We start from the raw sequence: 8,632 nt of genomic DNA, 5'->3' as shown, positions 1-8,632 counted from the left end.
TTCATACTGTTTACATAGGTAAAAATATAATTAATTTCACTCTCTGCAGACGTTTTGAGAATTAAACCCACCGGCAGGTCCTTTAGAGGTGTAATGGTTCCTCGATCTGCGTCTCCTTGGATCATCTCAAGGCTCCCAGGCAGGGGAAGAAGACCGGGTCCGTCTGAAGAGAGTTGGAGTCTGTGGAGCGGGGGCTGGTGAGACATGTGTGAGTGGGGGAGGACATCGCTGCCAACCTCTAGCCCATCTATCCTCCGCCGCTTTGCAGGAGGAGGTCCCAGTATAGAGCGGCCCTCCTCCCCCATCCTCCGCCGCTTTGAAGGAGGAGGTACCAGTAAAAAGCGGCCATCCTCCCCCATCCTCCGCCGCTTTGCAGGAGGAGGTCCCAGTAAAGAGCGGCCCTCCTCCCCCATTCTCCGCCGCTTTCCAGGAGGAGGTCCCAGTAAAGAGCGGCCCTCCTCCCCCATTCTCCTCCAACCATCCACCGGAGAGGGAGGTCGATGGAGGAGCGGGAGTCCATGTGGACGGGACATTGGGAGGAGACCACTACCTGGTGGAAGATCTCCTCTTCCCCAAATGTCATGGCTGAGTCGAGGGTCATCGGGAAGTGGTGTATTATTGGTTGAGGGAGTTATATACATCGGTTCATCGCTGACAGGAGTATGAACCGATGGATATGAGGGAGTTATGTCTCTATCTCTGTCTGGTCCTGAGACTCTGTCCTGCTCTCGGTCTGAGCCCTGCAGTCTCTCTCCAGCACTCCCTGGTCTTTCGCGAGAGGCTCTCCTCTCTGCAGATGCAGACAGCCCCTTTCGTCCAGCCCCATCTGTTGTACTGTTGGTTCTGTCACCTTCGGAAACGCTGGAAGAAGCTGATCGGTCTGATGTGGACGACATCTTCTCAGGACCTAATGGTGCTCTGTCTGAGGCAGACGCCTCAGTGCTGCCTTTTTTCCTCAGATGTCTGTTCAACCTGATCCTCCTCTGGGCGAGTGGCATCTGGAATTGGACAAAAATACAAACAAAAAATGAAAAGGTTCAATTAGAAGTCATGGTATTAAGCATTTATGCGCCTTGTAGAAACATTTAATAAATATTTATAACACACTACAATGTGGTTCCAAGCAGAGTTTGAGTCTTTATCAATGCGTTTACCATTACAACCTCCGCTGCGGAATCCAACCAGTTTAATTTGACCTGCCAAACATTCATATTGAACAAATTTTCTTTTAAACCTCTCAAAACCACATAAAAAGTGTTTTCATACTGTTTACATTGGTAAAAATATAATTAATTTCACTCTCGGCAGACTTTTTGAGAATTAAACCCACCGGCAGGTCCTTTAGAGGTGTAATGGTTCCTCGATCTGCGTCTCCTTGGATCATCTCAAGGCTCCCAGGCAGGGGAAGAAGACCGGGTCCGTCTGAAGAGAGTTGGAGTCTGTGGAGCGGGGGCTGGTGAGACATGTGTGAGTGGGGGAGGACATCGCTGCCAACCTCTAGCCCATCTATCCTCCGCGGCTTTGCAGGAGGAGGTCCCAGTAAAGAGTGGCCCTCCTCCCCCATTCTCCTCCAACCATCCACCGGAGAGGGAGGTCGATGGAGGAGCGGGAGTCCATGTGGACGGGACATTGGGAGGAGACCACTACCTGGTGGAAGATCTCCTCTTCCCCAAATGTCATGGCTGAGTCGAGGGTCATCGGGAAGTGGTGTATTATTGGTTGAGGGAGTTATATACATCGGTTCATCGCTGACAGGAGTATGAACCGATGGATATGAGGGAGTTATGTCTCGATCTCTGTCTGGTCCTGAGACTCTGTCCTGCTCTCGGTCTGAGCCCTGCAGTCTCTCTCCAGCACTCCCTGGTCTTTCGCGAGAGGCTCTCCTCTCTGCAGATGCAGACAGCTCCTTTCGTCCAGCCCCTTCTGTTGTACTGGTGGATCTGTCACCTTCGGAAACGCTGGAAGAAGCTGATCGGTCTGATGTGGACGACATCTTCTCAGGACCTAATGGTGCTCTGTCTGAGGCAGACGCCTCAGTGCTGCCTTTTTTCCTCAGATGTCTGTTCAACCTGATCCTCCTCTGGGCGAGTGGCATCTGGAATTGGACAAAAATACAAACAAAAAATGAAAAGGTTCAATTAGAAGTCATGGTATTAAGCATTTATGCACCTTGTAGAAACATTTAATAAATATTTATAACACACTACAATGTGGTTCCAAGCAGAGTTTGAGTCTTTATCAATGCGTTTACCATTACAACCTCCGCTGCGGAATCCAACCAGTTTAATTTGACCTGCCAAACATTCATATTGAACAAATTTTCTTTTAAACCTCTCAAAACCACATAAAAAGTGTTTTCATACTGTTTACATTGGTAAAAATATAATTAATTTCACTCTCGGCAGACTTTTTGAGAATTAAACCCACCGGCAGGTCCTTTAGAGGTGTAATGGTTCCTCGATCTGCGTCTCCTTGGATCATCTCAAGGCTCCCAGGCAGGGGAAGAAGACCGGCTCCATCTGAAGAGAGTTGGAGTCTGTGGAGCGGGGGCTGGTGAGACATGTGTGAGTGGGGGAGGACATCGCTGCCAACCTCTAGCCCATCTATCCTCCGCGGCTTTGCAGGAGGAGGTCCCACTATAGAGCGGCCCTCCTCCCCCATTCTCCTCCAACCATCCACCGGAGAGGGAGGTCGATGGAGGAGCGGGAGTCCATGTGGACGGGACATTGGGAGGAGACCACTACCTGGTGGAAGATCTCCTCTTCCCCAAATGTCATGGCTGAGTCGAGGGTCATCGGGAAGTGGTGTATTATTGGTTGAGGGAGTTATATACATCGGTTCATCGCTGACAGGAGTATGAACCGATGGATATGAGGGAGTTATGTCTCGATCTCTGTCTGGTCCTGAGACTCTGTCCTGCTCTCGGTCTGAGCCCTGCAGTCTCTCTCCAGCACTCCCTGGTCTTTCGCGAGAGGCTCTCCTCTCTGCAGATGCAGACAGCTCCTTTCGTCCAGCCCCTTCTGTTGTACTGTTGGATCTGTCACCTTCGGAAACGCTGGAAGAAGCTGATCGGTCTGATGTGGACGACATCTTCTCAGGACCTAATGGTGCTGAGAAGATGCCTTTTCTGCCTTTTCTCCCCATATATCTGTTCAACTTGATCCTCCTCTGGGCGAGTGGCATGTGGAATTGGACAAAAATACATACAAAAAATGAAAAGGTTCAATTAGAAGTCATGGTATTAAGCATTTATGCGCCTTGTAGAAACATTTAATAAATATTTATAACACACTACAATGTGGTTCCAAGCAGTCTTTATCAATGCGTTTACCATTACAACCTCCGCTGCGGAATCCAACCAGTTTAATTTGACCTGCCAAACATTCATATTGAACAAATTTTCTTTTAAACCTCTCAAAACCACATAAAAAGTGTTTTCACACTGTTTACATAGGTAAAAATATAATTAATTTCACTCTCGGCAGACTTTTTGAGAATTAAACCCACCGGCAGGTCCTTTGGACGTGTAATGGTTCCTCGATCTGCGTCTCCTTGGATCATCTCAAGGCTCCCAGGCAGGGGAAGAAGACCGGCTCCATCTGAAGAGAGTTGGAGTCTGTGGAGCGGGGGCTGGTGAGACATGTGTGAGTGGGGGAGGACATCGCTGCCAACCTCTAGCCCATCTATCCTTCGCCGCTTTGCAGGAGGAGGTCCCACTATAGAGCAGCCCCCCTCCCCCATCATCCGCCGCTTTCGATGAAAAGGTCCCAGTAAAGAGCGGCCCTCCTCCCCCATTCTCCTCCAACCATCCACCGGAGAGGGAGGTCGATGGAGGAGCGGGAGTCCATGTGGACGGGAGATTGGGAGGAGACCACTACCTGGTGGAAGATCTCTTCTTCCCCAAATGTCATCGCTGACAGGAGTATGAACCGATGGATATGAGGGAGATGTATCCATCGGTTCATCGCTGTCAGGAGTATGAACCGATGGATATGAGGGAGATGTATCCATCGGTTCATCGCTGTCAGGAGTATGAACCGATGGATATGAGGGAGATGTATCCATCGGTTCATCGCTGTCAGGAGTATGAACCGATGGATATGAGGGAGATGTATCCATCGGTTCATCGCTGTCAGGAGTATGAACCGATGGATATGAGGGAGATGTATCCATCGGTTCATCACTGTCAGGAGTATGAATGGTGTGATGGCTCAGGAAGGGAGGAGGAGACGGCAAGAGTGAGTGGGACCTTGACCGTGGAGGAGGAGCTAGGTGGCCAGATGTGTAGGGAGGAGCGTAGGGCTGTGGTCCTCTATCTCTGTAGTACCTGGTTCAAAGGGAGAGAAACAGTCATCGAGAGGCCGACATATTAGAATAAAACATTTAAAGGGGACATAGCATGCAAATTCCACTTTGTTAGTGCTTCTACACGTTAATGTGGGTATCTGGCATGTCTACCAACCCAAAAACTCTGGGGAAAAAACACTTGCGCGTTTTGTTATAGTTCCTCTAAGTCAGAAACGTCATGCTTGAGCGACTCGATAGCGCTTCCTGGGTTTTGTGTCGTAACAAGGAACTGGAAGTCTCCCTACATGGTCACGCCGGGTTTACACCGGAGGCAGCGAGGCTGCGAGGCAGCGCAGCGCCGTTCCCAAGCACGCAGCCGCCTGGCTGTTCACACGGGACGAGCATTTCTCCGCTGGTCAGCCCGCGATTCACTCACATGTGGCATTTGTCTGGATCGTTGGGACTGGGAGGCTGCAGCAGCTGCTCGGGAGCGACCGCTCGCTCTCCCGTGCGTGAGCTGGAATTTGTGTCAGCGCCACACAGCCAACAGTGTGGAAGACTTCCGCAGTGTTCAGCGCTACTGTAACCCCCGAACCCCGACATTCAACGGGTACAACAACAAGCGGAGAAAGCAGAATCGCGGGCTGACCTTATATATACAGTCTATGGGGCTGACCAGCGCGGAGAAATGCTCGTCCTGTGTGAACAGCCAGGCGGCTGCGCGCTTGAGAACGGCGCTGCGCTGCCTCGCAGCGGTCTTCCACACTGCCAGCTGTGTGGAAGACTTCCGCAGTGTTCAGCTCTACTGTATGCCGGGTTACAGTAGTTACGCCGGGTTACAGTAGTTATGCCGGGGTACACCGGACGCGGAAGCGCAACTGCGAGGCAGCGCAGCGCCGTTCTCCAGCGCGCAGCCGCCTGGCTGTTCACACGGGACGAGCATTTCTCCGCGCTGGTCAGCCCCATAGACTGTATATATAAGGTCAGCCCGCGATTCTGCTTTCTCCGCTTGTTGTTGTACCCGTTGAATGTCGGGGTTCGGGGGTAAATGATGGTCTTCATAGCCCCCCCCCCACCTCTCTTTCTCTCTCTGTCTGTCTGCTTGTGTGCTTGTAGTGGATGGGCAGAGGGGGACATTTAATTATGTGATTGGGAAAATTAAAACTCCAGGACAACAAGGGGAATACAAAGTATGGGATGCATATTTGATAATTTATATCATATAAAATATGTAATTTATATCGTTTAAAATCATGGGGGGAGAGGGGGGAGGGGGGAGCTGGCTCATTAGCATTTAAAGGAACAGGCACTCAAAACAGGTCACTCTGTGGAGGGCTGTTTTATACAGGGTAAAAAGGGTGCTGTTTTATATGATCCTTGTGGTATTTTGACCAAAGTATGTTACAGACATTTCATTAAGACCCCAAGGAACCATATCAACTTGTGGTAAAATGGGCATGCTATGTCCCCTTTAATAGTTCTATAGACGGGGTCTCACCTCTCCCAGGGTCTGCCTCCCCCTCGGTGAGAGTGATGGGGCCATGACTGGTGACCTAATGGAGCAGAGACACAGTTTAGTTAGCTTCTGAATGTCTTTCCTTCAAGCTCACAAGCCTCCTTAAATGATCTAAATCCAACCTCTTACCTGATGGATGTGGCGGCCTTGTCGGTGGCAGTAGGCCAACAGACAAATGGTCGCCCTGCCGAAGAAATCAGTGAAAAAAATGTAGTTACCTTTCAGAGACGTTACTATTCCAGTTCTCATGGATGTACAGGTGCGTAGTAAGGATGCACCTAAGTAAGTTAATGACTCCAATAATAGAGCGTAACAGTGAATGCCCACTTTTAGAATGGATTGTGTAAATAAAACACGTTTTTCTTGATATGCAGTTGCTATTATAAGGACTTGTGGCTTCTACAGGAGCTTATAACATCGTTTCACAAACTTGTAGTGAGTCTACCTTGGATGGTAAAAATATTATGGCAGATGATCAAAATCGCTATTCAGAAAATGAATTGGATTTTTACTTCTGAAAACGATCTATTGAGCTCTATAATAATAAAGAGGAGGAGAGTGTTGTTTTTACATACGGGTCTAGACGGTCCAGCCACAGCTGCGGAAAAATGTTGTCTGCAAAAACACACAGGACAAAAATAAACCATCAGTTACCAACATTGTGACCGACTACAGGATCAATTTCACAAGTATAACTGTAGGAAATCTAATATAAACAATCCAGTGACTTAAAATCATCAGTGACTTTACTGATTAATCATAAAACCAGTAATAACGTTATACATACACAATGAACATCCTGTCAGCGGGCTTTACTCCACCAGGGGGAATGCGGTGGACTATCACGGAGCAGTGTTTCCGGATGTGGGCTTCATCATCGGTATATTCTACAAAGCACAAGCAACAAATCATTAGAAAACAAAAACACGACAACCTAAAAAATTACACCGCAATTCACTCAATAGAATACATTGATAGGCCTTTGTTATTAAACAGATGTATGAAGCTCCCAAAACACAGGCTCCCTTGTGGTTCCAAGAATCTGTAAGAGCAGAATGGGAGGTAGAGTCTTCAGCTACAAGGCTCCTCTCCTGTGGAACCAGCTCCCACTCTTGGTTCGGGAGGCAAAGACCATCTCTACATTTAAGGTTAAACTTAAAACGCTCCTTTTTGATAAAGCCTATAGTTAGGGCTGGATCAGGTGAGTCCTGAACCATCACTTATTAATGCTGTTATTGGTCTAGAATGCTGGGGGAACTCCCATCATCCACTGAGCACTTCTCCTCTTCTCTCTGTCTCTCTGAGGAGTAAAAGTCTGTCTATCATTTACGGTAACCCCCTCAAAATAATGTCTGACAGATGTGTCACACATGAGTAAAGGCATCAGCTGACAACTTACCTTCACCAGTCTGCTCATTGGTGATCTGCAGGTCACCTTTTGTGGACCTGAGGCGCTCCCAGCCCATAATCGTCCTTTTTAGCTCCTTGATGGTGATATGCAGCTCATCGAAAGTGACTGTCTTGTAGCGCAGTTGGGAAGTAAACTTGTAGTGTACATACAACATTTTCGCAGGTCAATTAAGCACAGAGGCGGGTGAAATAAGTAGTAGCTCGTAGAGGCTCTTTCGATGTAGAGACTCTTTTGATGTCAACAGAAACTGCCACTGATACGTAAAGTCACCTGCATTTGATGCCACACTGTTTAGAGGCAGCTGCCTATGATGCAAAACTGTTTAGAGGCAGCTGCCTATGATGCAAAACTGGTTAGAGGCAGCTGCCTATGATCCCAAACTGTTTAGAGGCAGCTGCCTATGATGCAAAACTGGTTAGAGGCAGCTGCCTATGATGCAAAACTGGTTAGAGGCAGCTGCCTATGATGCAAAACTGTTTCGGTTTAAAGGTCTCTACCTGTAAAGTGCCTTGGGATAATGTATGTTGATATTTGGTGCTTAACAAATAAAACTGAATTGAAAAGTCATCACTCTACCACCACTCGCCTTTAATGAACAAATCTGTCTTCATAAAATAATACAAGGCAAGCATCCTGCATTTAAAGTCAAAAAAGCTGCAGGTGACCTCACGTTGCAATTTAAAGTAAACTTTCCACCATTCATTGTTTCGAGTAGGTATAATGAATAGGTTTTATATCTTAATTATCCATAACATATAGATGATACATTTATATTTGAGCAATACATCTGAGCTTACATGCTGTTAAACGGTCAGAGCTCGGAGAAGAAGAAGAAAAGTTCTAATTATTAACACCTGAAAGACACAAATGTACAACTCAAAGGCCTAATGTCGATTCACGTGTTTCGTTTGGTGGGGCGAAAAAAATACAACTGAAGACGTTTTCATCAGGTCAAAACATTTTAATAAAAAAAAAAAAGAAGCAACAACTCACTTGTAAGAACATCAGTCCCTCAAATTCTCCCATTTCCGTCACATTTCAGTTTCAAACCATCACACACACTCACGCGCACTCACATAACATGACAGCTACTGCACCTTTGGAACAAAAACATGCAGACTGATTTGCTATTTTTAGTAAACACATCCTAGATTTATACAATCCAGTGTAGCATGATTGGTCTGCTTTAAATTAAAGGAAAAAACTGGTGAGGTTTTTTTTTGCAAATGTTAGTGTTAGGGTTTGTTTTGGTTGGACCCCAAAGCAGAGACTGGAAACAGACTTGGAACAAAGGCAGAGTTTATTATATGGATAAGCAGAGATGGCAGGCTGTGGAGGCAGGGTGCTGGCTGGGATGTCCACAGGAAGACACGAACACGGGACAACAAAACACGCAGAAGAGCAGCAAGGCACACGGG

The 8,632-nt window shown here is 47.4% G+C and overlaps 1 protein-coding gene across 1 annotated transcript; it reads right to left on the bottom strand.

Moving 5' to 3' along the window:
• Positions 1-4,268: 4,268 nt before the first annotated feature.
• LOC117778521 (E3 ubiquitin-protein ligase RBBP6-like) lies at positions 4,269-7,368 on the bottom strand. The gene is made up of 5 exons (XM_034614189.1): positions 7,203-7,368; positions 6,591-6,690; positions 5,933-5,987; positions 5,786-5,840; positions 4,269-4,327 (listed from the first exon to the last, which is right to left on the bottom strand). Exons 1-5 carry the CDS (start codon positions 7,366-7,368, stop codon positions 4,269-4,271), a joined length of 435 nt encoding a protein of 144 aa, XP_034470080.1.
• Positions 7,369-8,632: the final 1,264 nt, after the last annotated feature.

Source organism: Hippoglossus hippoglossus, chromosome 2 (assembly GCF_009819705.1).
Source record: "Hippoglossus hippoglossus isolate fHipHip1 chromosome 2, fHipHip1.pri, whole genome shotgun sequence".
NCBI lineage: Eukaryota > Metazoa > Chordata > Actinopteri > Pleuronectiformes > Pleuronectidae > Hippoglossus > Hippoglossus hippoglossus.
Note: the sequence above shows the minus strand (reverse complement) of the source record. Positions and strands in the feature narration are given on the sequence as shown.

Coding starts and splice junctions, on each gene's coding strand:
- LOC117778521 (XM_034614189.1), bottom strand. CDS start 7,368: ATGTTGTATGTACACTACAAGTTTACTTCCCAACTGCGCTACAAGACA. Junction 5,841..5,932: donor AAGGCCGCCACATCCATCAG/GTAAGAGGTTGG, acceptor CTGCTCCATTAG/GTCACCAGTCATGGCCCCAT. Junction 4,328..5,785: donor GGAGGCAGACCCTGGGAGAG/GTGAGACCCCGT, acceptor CCTTTGAACCAG/GTACTACAGAGATAGAGGAC.